The sequence below is a fragment of the Aptenodytes forsteri genome, unplaced genomic scaffold (assembly GCF_000699145.1).
Source record: "Aptenodytes forsteri isolate BGI_AS27 unplaced genomic scaffold, ASM69914v1 Scaffold56, whole genome shotgun sequence".
In the NCBI taxonomy this organism is placed as follows: Eukaryota; Metazoa; Chordata; class Aves; order Sphenisciformes; family Spheniscidae; genus Aptenodytes; species Aptenodytes forsteri.
Genome location: NW_008796213.1, coordinates 5,988,737 through 6,014,169, shown reverse-complemented (window position 1 = coordinate 6,014,169; position 25,433 = coordinate 5,988,737). Strand labels below are relative to the sequence as shown.

General features: G+C 42.8%; 1 protein-coding gene across 1 annotated transcript in view; it reads left to right on the top strand.

Moving 5' to 3' along the window:
* Positions 1-5,628: 5,628 nt before the first annotated feature.
* The window catches only part of LOC103906503 (tyrosine 3-monooxygenase), a 33,875-nt gene continuing 14,070 nt past the window's right edge, over positions 5,629-25,433 (top strand). Inside the window, exons 1-6 of the mRNA XM_009288418.1 lie at positions 5,629-5,814; positions 6,735-6,909; positions 10,442-10,530; positions 13,815-13,882; positions 15,080-15,130; positions 18,864-19,009. Of these exons, the coding sequence (XP_009286693.1) occupies positions 5,629-5,814; positions 6,735-6,909; positions 10,442-10,530; positions 13,815-13,882; positions 15,080-15,130; positions 18,864-19,009 (715 nt within the window). The remainder of the gene's footprint in view (positions 5,815-6,734; positions 6,910-10,441; positions 10,531-13,814; positions 13,883-15,079; positions 15,131-18,863; positions 19,010-25,433) is intronic.

The following is a 25,433-nucleotide window of genomic DNA, read 5'->3' as shown; positions in this document are numbered from 1 at the left end:
TAGTTTTGGGAATCTGAGAAAAGCTTTCGTATCTCTTGTGCCAAAGGTTAGCAGAAGGAGGAGATCTCCACCATGCAGAGCTATAGTCTGCTGCAGCTGTGAGGTTGCATTACCACCCTGGGCCCAGAGACAGGGTCGTAATGACTAACAGACTAATCCACCTTGCTTTCTCTTACATTCTCCCCTCAGTCCCTCACATTTGTGCAAGGTTCCCATGGAGTCCCAAACTGTACACTTTTCAGGGGGTATGCATATACTGCTTGGCCCTCTGTACCTCTACTTTTACACACAAGCACCTCTATTCTGAAATATTTTTTTTTTCCTAAAAATGTGATGTTGCCATTGATCCAAAACACAGATGCTAGCAGAAAAAACAGCAAGCATGCTGCAGCCTCATTAACAAAGATTTATCACCATGTATAAACATACTGTATTTGCACAAGCACCGATCCCAAAAAGGTTTGTGTAAGCCAAGAACGCTGTGTGTTGTGATGTGTCATTGGTTTGCAGAGTGGAGTCCCTAGGCAAAGCACTGAGACTGCCTATCCAGAGCATGGAGTCTGTGCCTCAATACAGTACCCATGAAAAAGCCCCTTCAGAGCACAGTTACCTAAAGGCAAGTCTGCATGGCTTTTTGCAGTTGGATGTGAGGTCAGCTTGTCAATACTTCGTGCAAGCAAGAAACCATGCAGATGTTTTAACAGGGCATCAAGGCCTTATTAGTCCAGTCTCAGAGCTGTGCTGGCTATAATGTTGTGTAACATCATGGATTCAGAGCTGATTTATGACCAGCCAGCTTAGAGAAAGGGGAGACCTCTCTTAATAGACATAATCAGCTACTCACTGTGGAAGGCTGACCTGTGAAGGCTACCTTGTGTTGTGTGCGTCCTTCTCTGAGAGTGCTTTATTGAGCGCTGCTACAAGGTGTCTCCTAACTTTCTGGACTCACAATCCAGGAGGTGGATACCAGCACCTTGGAAATGGAGGAGAAGTGGTTCTTACAATGCTGTTGAAGACATCAGAGCCTTCCAACTCCTAACTCACTGTATCTGTGGCTAGAGGCCCCACCAAAGCTATGGAAGACCTGAGTTAGCTGTGTCCCAGTCTGAGTGCATTCAAACCCAAACATGATATCTTTCAAGACAACTCCTAAGTCATGATACTTTTTGGAGTCTCATTCCTTCTCCCACTTGAGCTTTAATCTCCCTTTTTTGGTTAAAGCAGTTTTATTCTTCCTGGAGTATAGCTCGACTGAGGCAGCAAATGGAAGCAAGGGTGAATCCAGCTTAACTCAATGGCTGAGCCATGGAGAGAGAAGAGCTTGGCTGTTCAGAAAGCTGTTTCTGTATTTTTTCCAATAACTTTCACGCAAAGCAGCTAAATGCCCTCCTGGACTGGTCCACATTGTATAATGCCTGCCTGTTGCTCCCTAGTTGAAGGAGGAAGATCAGCCCTTGTATATTGGAACAGAATGGAGCAAAGCAAAGCAGAACAGTATTTCAAGCGTGAAACAATTCTGCATCATGATACTAACATGATTCAGGAGTCACATTTCTGTTAGAAGATCCAAAGATGGAGAGGGATTTGAAAGTCCACAAGTCTCATACCTACTATTGTACTACTCTTGTATTTATAGTTTGAAAATCAATGGAGCTTTAATGTAGGCATCATCCTTTAGGAAGATAGAAAGTACAGCTGTTTCCATTATATTTATGGTGGGTAATAACATTAATCTAAGCATACCAGCTGGAACCCTTTTCAATAGACATATACTTATGCAAAATGGTATCATTTTGGTGCTTTGAAGTAAGCTTTTTTATCTCTGTATCTTTTTTCTGCCTTTTTTTCTCATGACAATGTCTGTGTAGATCTTTCAGTCCCGCTTGGCATGTATTTTCAGTGTGAAAGTAGCCCATATTTTTCTCTCTTAATATAATAGAACTCAGGAGGTAACTGTGTACCATGAAGAGACAATTTCATCTCAAGGGTGAAGTCTTTCAAACTAATCCTCAGACAGCTTTCCAAGCTCCTCTGCTTCTGGCTGTTGTTATGAGAGACAGCAGCAGTGAATCTATAGTGATATTGAGAACCCAGGATTCATGGTTGTCTTTTATGTGCGAGTGGAATGGTTAAAGAATATTGATGCCACACGTCTGATTCTGTGTCCCTTAATGCAGGTTTAATTGAGCAATAACTCCAGCCAAGGCAGCATAACATACCTGTTCAGCAAGACTGAGAGAAGAGAAAAAGTTAATGCTTGGTATTTTAAAAGCAGAGGAAATATACTGAAAGTAGATTTTTTTGCAGAACAAATTAGCTTTTGGATATGTGCTTTAAATAATACAAATAAGTTGCATTTTAAATAGTACTTCTTAATGGGTGGCTTCTTATTTTCATGCTAAAGAAAATTAAAGTTGTGTAACAAACTGGCCAGTTATCTGGCCAGTGTAACTCCTCTTTGTAAGGTAACCACACAGGTCGATCAGAATTAAATACCAAGGTAGGGAGGAATGCCCATTTGAAGTGGGTTCCAACTCAAAAAAGGCTGTCTTGCACTGGTTGAGTATCATTCACCCGGACAAGATCATGAAACTGATATTAAAAAAAAAAATCTCTTGATGTGTGTAATTACCTGCAAATGTACAGGAAAGCCTTGATTGCTCTACCTTTGCATACTCTGTACATCTTTGTATGCTACTCTGACTAACCTATCCCAAGCTACTCTTTTAAGTAACCTTCCTCTTTTCTATCCCACTATGATCACATTTTTTGGTGTCCCCCATCTCCAGCTCTGTTTCAGGTGACCAAAGCAGCTCCTCTCATGAGGACCTCTTCCTTTGCAGTCACCTTGGCCAAGGTCAGTGATGGTGATGGAGGGGGGAGTTGTCAGCACAGGTTGCACAGAGAGGTGGTCTCCTCTGGGTGTCTTAAGATGCCTAGATTGACAGCAGCCTTGGAGTTGGGATGTTTTATTCCCCAAAGGATCCAGAAATTATTGAAAGAGGGATTAAGCACAAGAGGACCCCACAGAAGTGCATTCTTTTAAAGCCTGTCTCTTCACTGTTTCAAACCTTTCTGGCAGTTGGCAAAGAAGACTTTTTTCATGCTCAAATGTAACCATTTAAACTAACCTAAATAAACAGAAATATTAACGCCACATCCGTCTCAAATGAATAGCACTGTGCTCATACAGGGTGGAGATATTTGCAATGGGAACAGATCAAAAATGGGCAGGTTGTTTGTGGCGATGAGCCATGGTCTTTTAAAGCACCCACCTCAGGGGCTGCATGAGAGGGGGTGAGCCTACTCTTGGGGTGGGAGATCCCCACCTTCTGCAGGGAGAAGCTGCCTGTCCCCGTAGGAAAGGACGACACACTGTGCTCCAGCCCTTGCATAGCCCTTTAAACTGCAGCACCCAGTCTGAGACCTCTCCTCCTGTGCTCCTAGAGGTGCCCAAAAGTGCTGAAAGTAGGACTCTGGGATGTCTCAGCAGAACTAACTTACACCATGACACCATGGGTGAGGCCTTCCTAGGCCTGCCCCAAGCATGGATTCAAGGTGGTATTGGAGTGTCCACTGGCTGGGCAAGGACATTTCACCACCTGGAGAGCCAGGGCTCTCTGTACTGGTTTTTCAGTGGGCTGCAAAGCTGTGCTGTAAGCTTTGCCTATGCTGCTTCAACTGTCACACTGGCTGATGAGTCCAGTCTGGCTCTATAGAGAAACCTCAATTCATACGCAGAACCACGATTAGTGCTGTACAAACATATAGAGATGGGACTCTGATACTAGAGCACAAAGACAGCCATAGGAGCCTGATGTTCTTGCTCTGCCAGTATTTGTGACCAGTGCCCTAAACATGCATCTTGAGCCCTAGGGCTTTCACCTACATGTCCACATGTAGCTGGAGTAGAAGACCTTGTGCCATTTGTTGTTCGTGCCATGCCTATGGCCTGGATGTGGGGATGCATGCACCCACCCTTCATGGGGAAGGCCCAGTTTGGACTCAGACAGTCAGCTTGTTCTCCTGTGCCCAGCCTTGCCACCACTGCTGGGAGAACGTGGGAGTGCGAAGAGGCTTTTTCCCCTTTAAAGCCCACTTCTTCTCCCTCCGCCCCGTTCAGTTTGCAGCTGCAATTCAGCCGCCTCTGAAGTGCCCCCTTGCCCTCCCGGAGCCCCCTGGGACATGAGCCAGGCCGGGGGTGGGGGGCCCGGGGCCGCCCGCGGAGAGAGAGGGTGCCGCAGCCCGGAGCCAGGCCGGCTTCAGCACCGCGGACAGCGGCCCGGGCCCGGGCGGGGCACGGCCGGGGGAGACACCTCTTCCCGGGCTGGGACTTGCCACACTCTGCAAAGCCCGCACTGCCCGAGGTCTGGATGGGCCGATGTTCCTCAGGACGCTGAGACCTGCCTCCTGGGCATGGTGCTCCAAAATTCACCTTGGGTTTTCTGCTTCAGCCAGGCAATAGATGGGGAAATCGAGACCTTCCCAGTGCTCTGTCTTGGGCCGAGGGGAAACACGGTGCTGTCATGGTCTCTGGAGAACAAAATCGGGTTGCACTGTCTTTATCTTCCTTGGCCAGGGAGGAGGCAAGAGCAATACAGCACTGGGGTGGGTGACCCAGCCAGGATCAGCTAAGGGGCACATCAGAAATGGCTCCATCTGCAAAGGGAGGACAGAGAGGTGGTCTTCTCTGTGGGCCTGCAAGATGGCTTTCACAGGGGTTCCAGCACACTGTAACTTTATGAAGATATGGGTGCTCATACCCAGAAACATGCTTGTGGATGTCAAGGGATGCCATGCTCTGGCAGGAGCAGAGCTGAATCCCTCCCCAGCTTGCCCTGCCACCTGTGAGAAAGATGTGACCCTGGGCTTTTTGAGAGTCTACTTTGCTGGAGATAAAATAATGACAGAAACAAGTTCCAACAGAGGAACTTAGCCTGGAGGCAACACTCAGCTCTTGTAGGGCTAGGGTAGAACAGGTCAGATCTTGTGGGCAGGAAAAGCTCAGAAGTAGGCAATGAACTTTGTCTCTGGCTCAGGTCTCTCTGGCACTCCCACAGTTGTGTCTGTGCAGAGGGGACACCACTTGGATTGGGCTAGGGTTTGGGGGAAGAGCCCCTTTGGTTCCCCAGGGTCATGGTCAATTCAGAGAGGGCCTCAGTGAGGTAAGAGAGGGTGGGGAGGAAGGGCAGTCTGAGACATTGTGCAGGTCAGTCCAGAGTGGGAGATGTAAAATGGGGCTCAGGCTAATTGCCTCTCCACAAAGGAGCCCATCTCCAGGGTTGAATGGCTTGCAGACACCTTCAAACAGAGCAGGAGGGTTGCGCTTTGAAGTTACCCAGAGGAGGAGGGCTATTTTGGGCTCTTGCGCATATCCTACGCAGGCGGTTTCCCTTGATGTGTCTGGCATGGCCAATATAAATGTCCCTACACCTAACATAGTAGCAACCAGCTTGCTTCACTGCTGTCTGGCAGCTCTGATCTCACCACCCACATATACGCACTGCATCTCCAGTCCCACCACATCTCCTGGCCATTGCTCTGGTAGAAGCACTCACATCCTCAGGCAGTTTCCACTCAACATCTGGCAACTGCAATCCACTCCCCTGTCTCCCAATGAAGACTGACATGGTGGGGATCTCAGGCCAAAAGGAAGAGGCCAGCAAGGAGAAGGAGATGCGTGGCATAGAGTCATTGAACAGGCAAGGCAGCCTGGACTCCAACAGGGAGGATGGCAGAGCCACTCTCATCCTGACCCTCACCCTCTGCAACCTGAGGAAGACTGAGCTCCCTAAGGCAGCCAAAGTCTTTGAGGTACAGACCTCACCATTCCTTTCCTCCACTGAGCACTCTCTTCTGTCCCTATTGCCTTCACCTCTCCCACTTTGCATCTCCCCTGTCTCACCCTTCTCCTGCTCCCTGCCTGACTTATGCCTCCACCTACCTTCCCCCTTTGTCATTGTCCCTGTTTTGCTACAGCTGCTCAGAAAGGTTGGCTGGTCTCTCCAGGTCAAGGAGGAGAGTGTTCTGCAGGGAGGGAGCAGCTGGACACAGTCATTTAGAAGAATCACCATTTTATGTAAAGGCTGTTTAGAGCAGATACCAGTCTATTATTTCTTTCTAGCAGTTGTGGTGGCTAGCCACGACTAAACAACAGGCTAGTATTTCAAGCACTCAGATTGTGGGGATGTTAGAAGCCAATGAATTTTCTCTGCATATTTGGCAGGAGTTACAGAGAATACAAGAGCTGTAAACCATACAGGCATTATATATTCTGGGCACTTGAAGTATCCCTACCAGGTGCTCACTCTCATCTGTGAAAATGAATAACTCAAAAGAAAAGTATTATATTTGTTACTTATTTTTAATCGTTTGTAATTATTTAATGATTATGTTGTTATTATACATCAATAGATCTGCTTTCATTCTCCCAGGGTCTTAAGAGTTACCCAGCCACTCATTTGTTATATCTGCACAGATGAAATGCTACATTCAACAGTATCTCATCTTTCATCTCCATCTCTCTCTACCTAATTCTACAGTGTTTAATCTTTAGCTCTGCCTGTATTTTAGCTCCTGCTAAACTGGGCATTATTAGGATTCATTGCTTAACACGCACTTCTTGTTAAGACCTGTTTTAGTCACCTTTTAAAGATGTTGTAGAAGTGTATCTAGACTTACCTGGATTTTCAGTCTTTGGAGAAGCTTCATCATATGAACTCTGGCTCTTGCAGATGTTTGAAACTCAGATCCATCACTTTGAAACCAGACGAGCCAAAAAGCCCAAGAACTCTGCTGATGATCTTGACATTTTTGTTGAATGTGAAGTTCACAGTGCTGATGTTAGTATCCTTATCACCTCCTTAAAGAGAGTAGCAGAGGATGTGAAAACTAGCAGAGAAGACAAAGGTAAGAAACATATGCATCTGTTAGTGCTGTTTTGTTTCTTTTTGGAGTAACTTTTTTAGCATTAGCTTCATAATAGTAATTTGATTAGTCTGGAAAGCAGGTAAGCATGCATTCATTTTTCTTCACTGCATGACTGTTTTCCCTGAATTGGGACCATTCTCATTGGTGTGGAAAGGGAGGCACTTTGTCATAGCCAGTGGAACTGAGGTGAGAAAAGTGTTCCAGCAAAAAGGGAGATGAGAAGGATAGAACAGCAAAACAAGAAGCTGAGGAGAAACTGGAAACTCCTTAATGATAGGAACATCGTGGGCTGAGACCTGAGAGCTGTGTGGAGAACTGACTGCTCCGAGGTGAGCACAGACACTTGATGGGAACGCAATGATATGACAGAGGGTCTGAATGTTTCATTTGCTTGTAGTTTATTCTGTCAGTTTTGTTAAAAGAAGCCGCAGCTGTCTGTTTATGGTGTCCACTGCTGTCTGGGTCCAGTAGTATTGTCTGTAGGTTGATTGCTCCTTCACTGAAAAGAGCTAAATGCAACTAGCTCGAAGAAGCTTCCAGAGTGCAAGAGGGAGAGAGGGTCAGCAGAAAGCCTGCAGGGCAGGCTGGGGGAACCAGGGGATGAGCTTTTTGTAGAGAACAGACCCACAGCCAAATATGGAGTAACAGAGCATCAGGCATTTTCCCAGGCACCTGAAAAGCTTGTTTGGAGGTTGTGCAGCTTCAGAGGTTGCACTTTAGGAACAGTATTTCACCTGGCAAAGTGCTGCAAGCGGCTACTCCACTGCCTGTGCTGTATTTGAGTCACCGTGTCTACCAGTCATTAGGATGGAAAGTGAGTTTGCCAGAGGTAGACCAGTATTTTTCCTGTTTACAGGCAGGTAGGAGATTGGTGAGTACAACAAGCTGTTAGAGACCTTTAATACAATCCTGAGGATGCCAGAGGTGCCCCGATAGATGAGAAAGCTGAGGGTCCAGCTCATAAGTTGAGTTCTCTGAATACAGAATTGCCATGAGTTTTCCCACCCTTGACAAGGCCAGGCAGAAATCTCCAGGGCCCTTTTAGCTAATACAGTCCTGTTTGGGCACCTTTGGGTGTTGCTTGCAATTCACCTTCAGGCTAGTGATGAGAGGCAGTCCATACCGAGCTGTTCTCAGGGACTGAGGGGATACCAAAAGGGTATCACTGTCATCAGGGAAACTGGAGCGCCAAAGAGAGTTTTGGAGCTGAAGAAGCATTTCTTTAGGATTCCCTTGGGAGTTGAGAGCTTTGTGCTCAGAAGTAGCAGTTAGTTTCAGGTGTGCTGGGACTGGGATCTACAATAAAAACAAGGGACTGTTAAAAAGAGGGTGTGTTTATGGTTAAAGCAGAGGAATATTAGGGACATAATTTTCTTTACATTTTCCTTTTTCTTATGGTTTTGAACAGCAATCATAAAAGTAATCAGGCTTATTTTGGATGTAATGTTGCTAGAATTAATATACTTGGCATGCAAATGGCCAGAGTCTTTCTGTTTCTAAGTTACCTCAGACTTACACACAGCACTCCTTAGTTTGTAGAGTCTTTTCTGGGTGTTTCAGACCCCAGAATTCAGTAGTGCCCTAAGCAGTTAATTTGATTTCAACATGAAAGGGTCAGAGAGTTGGTATTTGTGGCCCACAGAGACACCTTAGGTGTGGGCACCAGCAAGAACTGGGGATTTTGAGGTTTTGGCCTTAAAGCTCTTTGTGTTTTTGGTCCTATTGAGGTGAATTCAGGGGTGCTAATGTGTCAGAGGACTTTCAGCTCAGCTAGCCCCTAGGTCTAAGATTGGCTAGTGGCTCATTTTACTGGTATTGGTTTTTATTGTTACTGTTTTTCAATATTATCTTATTGAAAGTGGCGGTGCATCTTATTGAAAGAGGCTAGCTGCAGCTTCACTTTCTAGTGGGGTTTGCAGATGCCTGTGAGAGCATATTGGTAACTAGGAGATATCTAAGTTGTATAAGCATGCTTACTGGTCAGCAATTATTTTACTGGGAAGATACAAATATGTACGTTCTGGCTACCCCCATCGCCTGAGGTTCCAGCTCCTGGATTAATCTATTTTTTTTTCCCACATGGACTTTTTATTATTGTCTTCGTAGTTTTTAGGTGAGCCAGACAGGTCTTCCCAGGCAGTTTGCTGAAGGACAGTGGTGAGACAATGTTCTGCCCATAGTGGCTTTAACCCAAATTAATTTGGTACTCAGTTGAGAAAAGCAGTGGTTATCTCTGCTTCCATGAAGCAGAGACAGATGCAGCCAAACTGGCATCCATCAGCACTATCCCTGTTTTACTGGCTGCATCCATTTCGGTGACCAGGCCAAGGGTTCTACCATGGTCCTTTTTCCCCTCTCCTTTAGCCTGTCTTGCTCTCTCCCAGGACTCGGCAAGGGGTAGGCAAGATGTGTATGGGGACATACACTGGAGGACTTATGATCAGGTACAGGTTTTGAGGAGATATGGCCACAGACGGCAGGACAGGCATCTTGCATGCAGAACCATTGGTACAGCCAAAGACAAAGGCTCAGCAAAAAAATTCTGGGGTGATGTAAGACATCTGTGAGACTAGCGTTTCTTCCTTTTTGTCACAGGATTGGCCATAACTGCATGAAAGAACTGGAATTTCCCAACGTTGGTGTGTATTTGTAGCCTTGTACCTTTGTGAACTGGCTTTGCCTGGATATAATATAACAGGGCTAAAGCTAAATTTACAATTCAGTAAAGAGATGCCTGGTCTCTCGTCAAGTATGAGATTAAGGTGACCCCAAACGGACCTTTTCTGAGCTGTAACACACTAAGTCTGATAACAGCATCAGTCTGACCTCGGAAAGCAGTATCAGCATTGTCTTATTTCAGTATTTTTAAAATTCATTGGTTATAAATGCTAGCACTTAAATTAAAATGAGCATACTTTAGTTTTATTTTAGTCACTAGAAAAATTCCCCACTTCAGGGGAAGGAAACTGTTTGGAAATTCAGCTAATGGTAGAATAATTTTGCTAAAAAAAAAATTTTTCTGAAAAAAAAAAAAAAAAAAGAGCCAGAAGGAAAAAACTTGAAGTCAAGATACTTCTTGGCCTGTTTTGTTTCTAGAAATTTCATGTTTTCCTTTTAAAATGTTGTTTTCAATTTTAAAGGTATGAAAATTTAAGACTACTTTTTAGACATGTTCAAAATATTTTCTTAAATCCAAACTGTAGAAATAAATTTGTTGTGCTTTGTCAAACAGAACATCTCATTTGGCCTAAAAGGAAATGATTTTGCCTTTAAAAATTATTTCTACTAATTACAACTGAGAGATTATCATTGCAAGTTAGTTTCAGATCATTTTTCATCCAGTCTGCCAGTTTGGTCAATTCAACTACTGACATATGGTGACACGTAGATATGAATATTCTTAGATATTGATGAAAAGAAAGCTTGTAATCTTCAGCACAACTTTTATTTTCTGTGTCTTTTAAAAATTATTTGATCCTATCTCATTTAATTCTTGCTGCTTTCTCTCCAGTGCCCTGGTTCCCTAGAAAAATCCAAGATCTGGACAAGTGTCACCATCTGATCACTAAGTATGATCCCAGTTTGGACCATGGTCACCCTGTAAGTTTGACCTCACTGTTATTTCAATTTTAAAAAAGAAACTCTCTGTAGTGAATTTTTTGTAAGGAAAATTTCAGGAGTAAAGAAATACTCATGAAAGGACAGAAAAAATGAAGGATCAGATAAAGGCTGATCTTCAGTGGAAGTAAGGAGTACAGAATGAATAACTTAATAATGAGAAAAGCTTATGGGTCCTGATTAATCAAGGTACATATGATTAACATCAGACACATGCCGAAGTAATTTCTATTCAACATATTCTTTAGCATGAGTTTACATTTCATTGTTTAGTTTAAAAAAACCTCTTGTTAATTATTTCACCCCTGATATATTTGAAGCATGTCCACTTTGTACTAGCTGGTCCACGTAACAGTCAAGTTCCCCAGCCTTCTGCTTTTTGTGTTTTCTATGTTTTGACCTTTCAGATAGTCCATATCTGCATTTTTAATTTTGCATATGCCAGGAATCTCGTTCAAGTGCAGATGTACAGAGGATGGTAATGAGGACAAGCAGCAAAGAGCTAGTCACTAATAAATACCAGATCCTCAGATCCCACAGAGGGGAGTATTATGCTTAAACTTGCAAAAATCGCCTAGACAGAAAATAAGATAAATACATGGCAGCATTGATTAATGGATGTAATACCTGAACGGAGATTTAAATGTGACTGGAGGAGCTCAAAAGGTCTAGTGATTTCAGCTGAGGTAAGCATCTAAAGTTTAAAGAGGAAGGAAGTTGGAAGATTATAATCCTAATTTACATCTGACTTTTCACAAGGTCTTTGGAGCCAGGATTTTGGCAGTACTTATTGATGCTACTCTGCAAAATATTGTTAGAATGTTTGTGACGGGCTTTCCCTTGGATTCAGGCAGTAGGTCTTGGTTATGAGTGGGCTGCAAAAAGGGCTTTACTCATAACAGTTTGTGTGTGTACTCTTAGCCATAAGCAGAAACTCTAAGAGGAGAAAGAAGAAAATGCACTGTAGAGTCCCGCTCTAGAGATGATAATAGTAAAGCAAACTACTGGGAACAAACAAACACTTGTTTCTCATCAAAGTTTTCCAACTTTAGTACAAATGAGATATGAGTTAGGTACAGACAAATAAGGGACTCCAAAGGGCCATTTGCTGATTGACAAGGTAGGTCACAGACTTGTTGTGAAGTGTTCTGCCAAACATCACATAGAAGTGATGCATGAAGAGGAAAAAAAGTACAAACTTTGCCCTGAAAAATGCAAGGAAGATTTAGATGGATGTCAACAGAATCTACAAGATATTGTCATTCCCTTTTCTAAATGTCTGAATTCTATTTAGACCCTTTTATTAACCTACACAATGGTAATGTTGTTAGCTATGTACAGTTCTGTGTGCTACAAAAAAACCCTTCTGAGTCTATCTTCTATTTTTGAGAATCACTTATTAAATTATAATGCTTTAGGAGAGCTTCATATCCTCCTTAACCAGGACATCTTTCATTCTTCCTCACATCTTTCTGATAGAAACAATCCAAGTATTTGTCATTTTCCTGAACTAGCTCTGAGGCTGTTTCTCATGAGATAAATGAATGCACATTGGGAATTCTTTCAATTGGACCAAGCTCCCCTCCTACTTTGCCAAATAGGAGGTATGAGCACTGAAGAGGAGGAGAGAAAGCACCAACAGTGCAGAGTTACAGAAGTATTGAGTGGGGATAAATCTACACTGCAGAATGCAGTGCAATGTAGAAATACCTAAACTAGCTTGAAACAAGTTAGCTCAGGCACTGAAAATCATTTGTCTGTGGCAGGAGGGAGCACAATGTGGGCTCATTTACTGTGCTGCTAAGCATGGCTCAAAAATGGACAGGTTGGAGGAAAGTACCAAATATGCTGATGTACAGGTGGCTCAGCAGAGATTTTGCATATACATTTACTACCAAATAGGCAATTTGGGCTGTCCATTTCAACAGCTTCACTTTGTTCTTTACTGTTTTCTTTAATGGCTAGAAAAGCAAACTGATGACACTGTGACACCAATCTCTGGGGCACCCTGAAACTGTCTGTAGCGGTCCCCCAGGGGGGCTCCTGCTGCTCAGAGAATGGGTACAGAGCCCTGGGATCAGCAGGGACAAAGCTGAGAGGTCACAGCATCAATGCTAGCCATCTGGCCTGATGGCTTCTCCACGTGTTTTGCATGGAATTGTTACAGCTACTGACAAGCAAGGGTGGCATCTGAATGAACATATTATCCATAACACATGATAAAAATAGACATGCTCTCGAGATCCAGTTCTTTCCTCAGATTCACGCACACAATACTCATTAACTGCAGTATTACTGGTATTATTGCTACACTGAAAATTATGTGAATAAACCTAAGGGAGAAATTTGGCTTGTAATATGCAAAGTGGTTCCAGTAAATTATGAATATTTTAGAATAATAAATATTTGTACAGTGATGCTGATCAACGCTGCTTTATGAGTTATATTAGTAACACAGTGCCAGATTTCAGATTTTATTCCTATTATGAATGATGTAAAATTCAAAGGAATTTGATTCCACATCTCTATTCGTATTTAATAGCTGGAGAAGCCTGCTTGAAGCTCAACTTCTAGTAAACGCCAGAGGGGCAAAAAGAAAACTCCAGTATTTAATATGTAAACTGCCCCTTTAAACAGATACCACTGAATCTGCCTTTATCATAACATGGTAATAAACGGGCAAGGGGGGACTGAGCTGAAAGGCTGTACTTTCTACAGATTCAGTGGCAGCTCTAATGATTTCTAGCCAGTGAGGACCCCTTCTTCGCCCAAAGTGCAGGGTATTGTGCAGGTGCAGTGTACTTTCTCTGGCAAGGTGGTAGTAGGCTTGGTACCATCATGTCCATCACAGTCCTATATTGCAACCTTCGTGCTTAGTACAGGAAAGAAATGATTCGGCGATTCGGCTCTTCCCCAACAGAAGTGATACCCCTATTTCAATTCCATTTTTAATGTGATTTGCATTTAAATTTGACTGTAAGTGTAATGGTCTGTGATGTAGTGTTTATGAACAACTCCAAAACCTTCCCACCAAGCCATGTTACCTTCTTTTCTGGTCACAGGCCCCAAATTTTCATCAAAATGTCACGGATGTAATTGATTGCAGACTTTGGCTTACCCTGTTCATAAGGCTCAAGGTTCATTGCCTCAATGAAAACAACCTATTTGAGGCCTAGATTTTCTGAATGCTTCTGTTAGCAAATTTATTTACGCCCACAAATCTCTCTTAATGTAAAACTTTTTTCCTGAATTATTTTCCAACTCAGGGATACACCGACCTGGAGTATAAGAAGCGGAGGGCATTCTTTGCTGACCTTGCCTTTAATTACAGAGCGTAAGTACAAGGCTGCTGAAGAGAGACTTCAGCAGTCCACATGTGCTTTCAGACATCTTCGTGTGCAAGAAATACTAGAGACTTAATCTTTTGTCAATGTATCAATGGGGCTATGTTTTAGAAGACAGAATTCAGCCACAGAAGCTTTCACTCCGTATGAAATAGACTTTTCCCACAACACAGCAAATATACCTTAATACAAAAATCTTAGGATTGCATTCACATCTCCTTCAGTGCTGTATTTTGCCTTAGCAGAGGTGATTTCTCAATATGACTCTTTCATTTCAATTTTGCAGTTCCTTTTAGGACTAGCTCCTGAGCTGAGGCTAATCTTTTTCAAGGAACTATAAGGAACAGTGTTTAGGAACATATTTTTGACAAAGAAAAGCAATTTACAATTTTTGTTATTTGTTTGATAAAATGTCTCTAGCTATGTACATTAGCTACCTAAAAACCTCTCAGGTCGTGTGTGGGTGATGGAAAATGTTTCTGCCTTTACGTGTAAAACTTCACCAGAATCACACTGCTGTCTGACAGAGTCAATCAGATGTATAGGTAGAACTGGTTGTGGACTATCAGCCTTATGGTATCCAAGAACTGGTGAAATCTCCCACGTCTTGAGACACTTCCATTTGAGTGCAGTTTTCTCACCACCACCATATATCACAGCTAGTGCAGCACAAAATGGCATAAAAGCACACACTGAACTGACTCAGAGCTACTGAAGAAGCGAGAGCGAGGAAGAGGAGAGAAGACCGCCCATCAGAGAAGTTAGTGATAGCTACACAGTGTATGCCTGAGCAGCTCTCTGCTGGTGAGTTCATGAATCCTCTTCTCTGATGATACTGTGCTAATCACATCCTCCAGGGATGGACCCTGCAGGCACACACTGCATTTCGGTTGCTAGATTGCCTTCAGCAGAGGTAAGGGTAAGCCTGAAGGCCTCTTTTTTCTTCTATGAAGCAGAACATGGCTCCCTTTCTCACCATATCCCTCTGTTTCCTCCCCACACCGGAACAGACAGAAAATGCACACATTAGATCCTACCAAGACAAAGAAGTTGTTAATTATATACTATTTTGCCATTTCTATCTTCATTACAGCAAATATTCATGATGCAGGCAAAGAAAATAATACTTGGAAACTGAACTTGAAACATGCTTTAGACGCATGCATTGTTTCCTCTCTTCATTACAGAGGAGACCCTTTGCCTCTCATTGAGTACACAGCGCAGGAGACTGCAACTTGGTGAGTTCATTACTTATACTCCGACTTCTGGGCCATGCCACTGCAGTCCCAGGAAAGACTGGCAATGTGAGACATTTATCACATTTTAAAACCATATTTATCCATCTCAAATTTTATTCCTTGGTTAAGTGTCGCCTTTTGGCCATTTGTTTTGCAGAAACCCATTCTCAGGGCTGGCCTTAACTATTCACTTTCTAGAGCAAAATGCATTTCCCTGACCATCTCCCTGCCTGCCAATCACATCAAGATATCAGAAGCCAGAAAACACCTGGAGCCTATAGTATAATTTCTTCTAACTGAACTCTAATTAACCATAGCTATGGTGGTGACAGAAATATTTCCTTTCCGAATCTGTTGCCGGGAGAAAATGCCCACTCGCAGGATGCAAATTCACTCAAAGGATGTGGCTAATCCAATGTTCATAGGACAGACCAGCCTTGTGTGCTCTCCTGCAAGCATTCATTGCTGTTAACATGAATAGGTATCATTCTCTCGAACTGAAGGTAAAAGAAATTTTGGAGTGCCCTCCCAGGATACATTATTTACACTGTAAAAAGGCCTTTGATGTCATATGAAATGATGGCAAGTTACTTTTACATGGGTGCAGAATTTCTTCACTGGGGCTTTGTTTCTCCTGAAGATTTGCCACTCAAAAAACAGCAACCAAAAAACCAACCAAACCAACCAACCAACCAAAATTAATTCAATTCAAAGTATGTTTGCAGATGTTATGTGAAGTATGTTGCAGATTTGAAAGACAACAGAGTTCTTATTTCATATACCTGTTTCCACTTTCTCCCACTAACTTTAACAAATCTCAGTAAGCAGCAATAATTACACATTTGTGTGATAATACAAACATGAATATGTCCAAATGTCCCAACTAAGAGCAGAGTCCCAGGATTGTGCAAGGTGCCACAAGTGCACATAATAAAAGAGAGTCTTTGTTCAGAAAAAATTACAATTTAAATTGAAAGGCAGCCTAAAGGTGGGAGAAAGGAAGAATGATGACCACATTTTATAACTGGAACTGAAAAAAGCTAGAGCTTAAGTGATTTGCCAAAAATTATACACAAAGTTTATGTCAATGCCAGGAATTAAATCCATACACTAGATGTCTCATGCCAGAACCTCAACCACAGGGCCATCCCATCTTTTTCAGTGATTATTTTATTTTAAATAAAATCTACTGTGCCATAGAAAGCTTGAGGGGTGTTGCCCACAATCACATAGAAACCTTGCATCCAACTCATCCAGGCGGTCACATTTTTATTAAGCTCAAATAGGTTTTTACAACATCTTTCAATTGTCGAAGATTGATGGTCGGTGTCATGCTCATGATTGCTACCACCAGCCAACAATCTTGGCATGGGATGGTGTGTGGGAACATCATATTTAAGAAAATTTAATTTTGTGTTCTTTCCTGTTTTTCCCTTTTGTTGCCAACCTCCGTCATTCCAGCCCTTCTCCACCTAGAATTAGTCCCACTGTGGTAACGGAATAGGCCTTTAAAGTAGTATCTGCCCATTTCCCCAAACAGCAGCCAGCCCCAGCAACCCAGGTTGTCTTGTTATGTAAATCTGTTTCCAAAATTAGACTTCCCAATGGTTATCACAGCTCCCTGGGCTGTGCCTTGAGATCAGCTACATTACAGCACAACTTAATTGAGCACATTGCAATTGAACGGGAAATTTGTAGCACAGAATAAATTCCCTTGGTGTTCACTCTGAAGAGTTGTTGGATGCCTTCAGTTTGTAGCAACATGATTATAAAAATGAAAACTAATCAAGTGAAGAAATATGACATTCAGAAAACAGAGGGTACAGATGATCTGAATTTCTGTTTTCAAGCAGGCTTCTTGGAAGGCCCTGAAACTAAGTAGTCATAAAAGACGTCTTATGGGTAAAAGCTATACAAGAAAAAGGGAGAATCTAGGACAAAATTATGTGATGCACCTGTCACATCTTCATAATAAAGCTGAATAGTGCCACTTCTTCCTAAAAGAATAAGGAAATTTATGTAAAATAAGGTCATTGTCTTTAAAGTCTTTCAAGTGGCTGGCTTCATCCTTCGTTATTAGGCTCCTTTCTAGAGTATTTCATAGCCCACACTTTCAGCAGTTTCTCTTTTCATCTCTGGACTGAAGTACCATCAAGTAGCACCTTAATGGTCCTTTGAGTGATAGCACCTCCATACGGTGAGGTGTTACACCTATTTGAGACACTACATTAGGGCAAGCTAAACTGTTGTCTGGAAGTATCTGTTACTTTATTGACTTTGGAGTGAACTTAGATGATTGCTTTAGAGGTACTTAAAGAGGAGGACACAGCTTTGGATAATTCATCACTAGTCTCTGAGACTGCCTGTGTTTCTGTGGTAGTCAATGTTTGGACACACAGTAGAATGATGCTTTGGTAAAAGAGACCATATGTGCAGAACTGTAAACAAGCCTGACCTCTCTAGACTCCAGTCTGGGGATGAACTGTGTACTGGTTCAGATCCTATGCAATCCCACTGAAGTCAGTAGTATTCTGTGGGGAAATAAGCCAGGGCAACACTTGAACTCTAGTCCTCCTCATTTTTTCCTAATTCTTCTATGGAAATGGCCCAGTCTCCTGCGGCTTTTGCAATAGTGACAGCAGCCACTGTTTCCCTCTGTTCTTCTAATTTTTTTTCCTCCTAAGGTTTTCCTCCACCCCCGTCATCCTGGTTCATTACTCCCACACTGTGTAAGACATTCGTACAAATGAAGAGAGCCATTACCAGGGACTGGCTATCACCTCCATAGCAACAATAGCATCACAAAAAAAATACAATACAAAAACAACAAAAGGTCATTTTCCGTAGCCAGCATTTCCAAGAATGATCTCAATTTTCATAAAACAATGTTTATAAAATTGTTAACACCCTAGGGCCATGTCTGAACAAAAATAACCATTTCTATAAGGTTCTTTGCCATCCTATTACTACTTGTTTATTTTGCAACAGCTAAATATATTCCAAACCACAGCTCTAAATCCAAGCACCATCAAGTTTGGGAGAAGCTTGAAGCCTGTGCCCAAATCTGGTTATATATATTTTTCTTCAGCTGGTCTCTTTTTGTATAATGGGCTAAATGCTTCAAGAAGTTGGCATGTCTTTCAAATACATAGCCCATGCCAGGCATTTTGAACTGCAAAAGTATGAACCTCTTTGCCTGTCCAGATGTTACTCTTCAGTATCAGAAAATGTGCTTTTTTAGGAAGAGGTTTGTGAAAGTCAAATATAGGCTGGGCTTCAGCATGGAGATGGAGGGACTGGCTTTTCAAGTTGTACCCCCACATAGAGAGGGAGGGAATACCTGATTCATTCCATCCCTAAACTGCATAGCATAGAGAGGGCCACAGCCTCAGCTTTCTCCCTGGGATTTCCCTGGAACTTCCAACACCCTTATACCTAAGCAAGAAGCACTTTTGAATCAGAATTAAGTCCTGTTACATTAAAGGAGGGTGTAGGAAGGGATAAAACAGATTTGCTGAACAGAACCCACCTTCTGAAGGAAAAGTGAAACAAAAAACCCTTATGCTTTGCTACATCCACCCAGGCATCGGCTTCCAAGCACCAAGTGTCCCAAGTTCAGATTTTTAGACCATTGCATATGCTGGGGGTTTATGCCTCTCTGTGGATCTGTAGATAGGGCAGAGAAGTACTGCTTTATTGAGGTGGGTCATGCTATATGGCTTTTGCTTTTCAGGAGAGAAGTCTACAGGAAACTGAGCAGCCTTTACCCTACTCATGCCTGTACACAGTACCTGGATGCTTTCCAGCAGCTGGAGAAATACTGTGGCTACCAAGAGGATAACATACCTCAACTTCAGGACGTCTCCAGATTTTTAAAAGGCCAGTCATTATGAACCATGGTTTATTCTAGGTTTTCCTGGATACATATGTACACCACATACACACACAAACCATCTCGTAGGACCCAAGCTGGCGACCAGAGCTGATTAGCTGTAGAGTTCCCTCATGCAAGATGAGCTGTAGCACAGGACATTAATACCAGGCATATCTAGGGACCAAGCTGTAAGTAAGTTTGTGTTTGCTCTGTGAATGGCTGCAGTTGGTGTAGCACTAACCAGCTAATTCCAGTACTAACAGCAGTACAACCATAGCAGCACACTGCTCAGCATGACTTCCACACACAGGCTTTCTATGTGTTTGGCTGTATTTTATGCTTCTATAGCTATGCTGCTATTAAGACCCAAACACAAGTACAGGTACATACCTCTGAAGTCCACTTTTTTCTGATGCATGAGACAAGATGGCAACGTGTGCTAGAAGAGAGGATTTCCAGGAGGTCCTGCTAGTCTGTCAGCAGCTGCCTTGTAACAACACTGCTTCTTTCTGTCTCCATGGCCCCACTTGCCACACTAAACTCTTTGGTACCTACCACGTGGCTGACAGAGCAGAAAGGCTGTGGTGTTAGTCTGTAAATGCATGAAGCTGTGGCCTCGGAAGGACACATAAAATTGCTAGGCTGACCTACCTGCTGTTAGCTGGGGGTTGACTAGCAAAGGGCAGGAGAGGAAGGGAGCCTGCATTATTTTTGAGGCCACAGGCTGCATAGATTCCCAAGGCCAGGTGCTTTGTGTCAACCAGCTGATTTTCTACCATTATCAAGAATGACTAAAGAAAGGCAGCCTTTAAAGCTTCCTTGCTCCTTCTCAGTGACAAGAAGATGTGCTAGAGAGTGGAGGACAGCTGATCACTATGCTGAAATAAATAATAAAAAGTATGGCTTAGCTTTAAATAAATTCAATTTAAATACAATATTCAGGGAATCAAGTGACCTACTCCACATATCAGTACGTGATGTCAGTAAGCTTGAATGAGCTTTCTGTTGCTGAAGAGGTTTTCAAGACATTGCCATTTTTAGGGAAGATTAAGCTGTTCGATGACAAAGTTTTTATTGCACCTTTAGTGTAAGGGAATGGAAGGTTGGCATATGAAAAGCATCCCTCATGAGCATACCAGCACCATCACATCCAGCTGTAGGAAATTTCTGTGTATGCATTATGTATTTTCTCATATATTTTCCCTTCTATTCAACTATTCATCTCACTTCCCTCCTACAGTAACTGGGCTGATAAATATTTTTTCTCATGAAGTAGTTGAACTCATCTCATTTACACTATCTGACAGCAGGGAGCTCCAGAAATCATGTGATGCTGATTTGATTACCACAGATATGAATATTCTTTAAGCGAATCAGGTGATTTCAAAGTGGGAGAATTTGGGATAATGTAAGAATATCTTGTCATAATACTATTTGTATTGCTCATGTTGGTTGACAGGATTTGATTGCCTGGAGTTCAGGCCTACTCACTTCTTTTGTAGGCTCTGATTCTAAATTTTCTCTATGCCGTACAAATTGTCCTAAGTAAAAAAAAAATGCAGTAAAAATAGTCATTCTGAAAATTCTGCTAGTAACGGTTGGGAAGATGTTCACAGTGAGTTTCAACTCACCTACTATAAACACGGGGTGTCTAGTGTAAGCTGATTGTCCAAACTGTTCTGACTGGGAATGAGAATCAGGCACTTCAGAGGTGTTTTATTCCATCCTGGAATGGGTGTCTAAGGAAAATGAAAAGAATGGCTCTCGGGAGCACTGGTCCTACCCTCCTTAAACTGTAGATAAAACCTGAAGTAGTTTAGTCTACAGGCTTTGTAAAAGATTATGCATAGATGAAACAAAGTTTGTTCAAAAGAACTGTGTTTACAGCTAGACACAATTAAGAGTGAGTAAGCTATTTTAGTCCCATTATATGGGGCTTTGGACTGATATCTTACTTATCTCAATGATTCCCTCTAATAAGGTCATTTCACTATGCAGAATACTTTCTAGAACAGCATAAGATTGACATTATTGCAAGGTCCCTTTGTAATGAACTCAGTCGAAGTCAGAAGCATCTGCAAGGTCTGTAAAATCTGTGTTAAAGACAGCCTCATGCCAAGCAGCCACTGGGTGAGGGGTATGATTTATAAGGAGTTCTGATTTTTCCATTCACCATTTTTGGTGAATGGAGTCAAATCCAGTTGGCGGCCGGTCACGAGCGGTGTTCCCCAGGGCTCAGTATTGGGGCCGGTCTTGTTTAATATCTTTATCAATGATCTGGATGAGGGGATTGAGTGCACCCTCAGTAAGTTTGCAGACGACACCAAGTTGGGTGGGAGCGTTGACCTGCTCGAGGGTAGGAAGGCTCTGCAGAGGGACCTGGACAGGCTGGATCGATGGGCCCAGGCCAATTGTATGAGGTTCAACAAGGCCAAGTGCCGGGTCCTGCACTTCGGCCACAACAACCCCATGCAGCACTACAGGCTTGGGGAAGAGTGGCTGGAAAGCTGCCCAGCAGAGAAGGACCTGGGGGTGTTGGTCGACAGCCGGCTGACCATGAGCCGGCAGTGTGCCCAGGCAGCCAAGAAGGCCAATGGCATCCTGGCCTGTATCAGAAATAGTGTGGCCAGCAGGAGTAGGGAAGTGATCGTGCCCCTGTACTCGGCCCTGGTGAGGCCGCACCTCGAATACTGTGTTCAGTTTTGGGCCCCTCACTACAAGAAGGACGTTGAGGTGCTGGAGCGTGTCCAGAGAAGGGCAACGAGGCTGGTGAAGGGTCTGGAGAACAAGTCTTATGAGGAGCGGCTGAGGGAACTGGGGTTGTTTAGCCTGGAGAAAAGGAGGCTGAGGGGAGACCTCATCGCTCTCTACAACTACCTGACAGGAGGTTGTAGCGAGGTGGGTGTTGGTCTCTTCTCCCAAGTAACAAGTGACAGGACGAGAGGAAATGGCCTCAAGTTGCGCCAGGGGAGGTTTAGATTGGATGTAAGGAAAAATTTCTTTACTGAAAGAGTGATTAAACATTGGAACAGGCTGCCCAGGGAAGTGGTGGAGTCCCCATCCCTGGAAGTGTTTAAAAGACGTGTAGATGAGACGCTTAGGGACATGGTTTAGTGGACATGGTGGTGTTGGGTTGACGGTTGGACTCGATGATCTTAGAGGTCTTTTCCAACCTCAATGATTCTATGATTCTATGATTCTATGATTACTAATTTGGGTGGCTTTTACCACCAGCGTCAGCAAGGCCAGAATTTTTGCTCCTTACAACTCGTCAATCAACTGTGTGCTTAGGCTCTTTCCTGTGTTACAGGCGTGCAGTGCTCAACCAACCAAACCTTAACCAAACTGTAGGCTGTGATGTGTCTCCCAAAATTCCTTGGCATACAGTGGATGTATTTCAACTACAGTCTATGTGGAGATGCATAGTGCAGTTCCTCCTGTCACTGGTTAGCTCTGGGTGAGCCCTGAACTGTCCCACTCTCCCATTTAGGACATAAATCCCAGCATATATCTTTGCTAAATACTGCCTCTAAGGACTGGACCATTCTTCAACATATGTGATGATAAGACGTTATGTAGAAGGTTAGGATAGGATAGGATAGGATAGAATAGAACTATTTCAGTTGGAAGGGACCTACAACGATCATCTAGTCCAACTGTCCGACCAATTCAGGTCTGACCAAAAGTTAAAACATGTTGTTAAGGGCATTGTCCAAATGCCTCTTAAACTCTGACAGGCTTGGGGCATCAACCACCTCTCAAGGAAGCCTGTTCCAGTGTTTGACCACACTCTTGGTAAAGAAAAGCTTCCTAATGTCCAGTCTAAACCTCCCCTGGGGCAGCTTTGAATATAATAAACTATAGGGATGCAGAGAGAAAGAGGGATATCCTGGAGAGAAAGTGATCATGTTTTAACCAGCCCACACAGCCAGATAAACTTCCATCTTCTCTTTTAGTCAGCAGTATCTGTGAACTCAAGCAAGCAATTCCTTTTGACTTCAATACAAGTTGAACTCCAAGATCTGTCTAGTGTTACCTGGTCTGCCAGTGAGGCTGGTTTGAACAGAAATGAACTCTACATCATAAGTATTTCATAATTACTTAAAGGGAATTTAAATGGTTAACCATGTGACCATGTAACATGGCATTTTTCTAAAGGGTTAACTAGATAAACCCAGGCACGTCTTTCTTTCTAGGAAAGATGTTTGGATTTAGGCATTCATTGTCCTCCACAGCTGGAAGAAATTACAGCCAGTGAACTCAAGCAAGCTCACACTACAACACACAGGCCTGTATACATGAGCTTTTTAGGCCAAGAATTAAGCCTTACAGATCACTTTAGGTCAACTGCTCAAGACCTTCTCTTCAACTCATTTTGATTTGAGAGCTATTTGGGCAGCAGGTCCAATCAGCCACACCCCCAGTTATCTACTGATTGCTGGTTTTATTGTGCAGTAATGAAATAGAAGTTCAGATTTTGCAGATATTACCTTCAGCAGACAACTTTTTCCTATGGCTTTTCAAGGCAACTGGCCAAGTCTGTTTCATCAGCAGACTGTCTGATTCACTGGCCTATATTTAAAAGGACATCTCAGGGAACATAAGCTGTAATTTTCATTTTCCCTCCTGCTCCTTCAACATGGATGCTAAAGCAATATAAATTTCCCCAGACTTTTTCATAGTCCTTCCAAAACTGAGTTACTTCGGGCTTGGTGTTCGTCTGATATATTTTTCAGCTGGTGCAGTTTTCACTTCACTCAGACTCAGAATTTAGCCCAAAGATGACGAGATTCTGAGCTTTTCACATTCCTCTGGATTGGCTTAGTATGGCATCAGCAGCAAGAGAGTACCCTTCTGTGCCAGCTCCTGGCTAATGCCTAAGGAGACATAGCTGATGGTGTGTCTATTCCCCCACACACCCTGCTTTCTTAACTGGGGGGTGGGGAGAACAGTGCTTTACAACCATTTCCAATTTCCTGGTTAACTCTGATGCTTTTGCTGGTTTATTTGCTGTTGTTCAGCTTTTAGGCAGTTCTGTACCTATTACCTTTGAATTCAGCAGAGCAGTAGAAGATAACCATGGCAAATGCTAACCACCTAGTCCCTCACACTGTCAGGTAGAAGCTGTCCACTCTTTTTTTGTCCTGTATAGCTTCAGGTGCTTTGTCACTTCTAATTCTTCCAGTGAAGCCTTTTTTTTCCTTTTCTTCTCTTCCTGTCTCTTTTTTTTTTTTTTTCTTTTTAATGAGAAAAGTGCTAATAGCCAGACAGAGCAAGACAAGAAATGCTGGAAGAAACATTAAAAACCAAACCAAAACAAATCTTGTAAATGGCTTGGTTTCTGGGTGGGATTTTTTTTGTTTGTTTACATAAAATAAATTAGGTTCCAGGCTTCATGACACAATAGAGTATGGATAGAGAAGGGAGAATAAAACCATTTCTGATTTTTTAAAAAATGTAGTTTTATGCTTTAAAGAAGATGAAATGTCATTTATGGGAGCTGAGAATGCAACACAGATTTTGAATATAGGACTTCAAAAAGATTATCGTTGGCTCTCTTTTAAAGCAGTAATTTTCAATTTTCTTAGCTTTGCAGACCACCAACATGTTTCCCAGGGAAATGCAGATTATGTAGTCTGCTGACCATAGGACTGGTTATTTTGTTAGTTGTCTCTCATAGACCTTTCATAGTAACGCAGGGTGTCCTGCGGTAACACTGATAGCACAAGCTGAAGTCATAGCGCAAAAGTATTGCATTCTTCTGTCCTGTTCTATGGACACATGCAAAGCAAAACATCTACGATCACATCACTGGGAGGCTGTGTAGTTAGTTCTAGACAAACATAATGGTGAAAAAAAAACAGAGGGGAAAAATAGGTGAGAGCACTGATGGAAACTCTGATGTTAAATGGTTAAGGGCCAAATTCCAGCACCCTTATCTCTGACTAGGACCTGTTTGCTCTTTCTCCTGTGTGTTCCCATTCTAATGAAGTCCAGGCAGAAAGGTAAAATTGATAGCAAGTTTTGCCAGTGCTGAGCTACTTTATATATGTGGAGCATGCACTGACAAATGGAAATGAAGTTGAACAGTATACTCCAATTCTACCTCTGGGGTATGTTGAACTAGGCCCATTGAGGAACAGAAGAATTGCCCAGACTGGATCAGACCCACGGTCCACCTAATTCTGTCTTCAACAGTGCAAACTACCAGGGGTTTCAGTGCAGGGAATAAGAAACTCTGCAGAAGGAGGCTAAACAGTAACCTAGCAGCAGGGAAGAGTCAGGTGCTCTCAGGCAAGAGTAGGGATGGGGTGTGTCCCTTGTCAATCTCCTGTTTGTTTTTTACATATACTGTAGAGGAAATGAGAGTGAATCTAAGAATTAATAAACTAGCCGGGACTGAAAATGCAGGTTCTGTCTCCTGCTTGA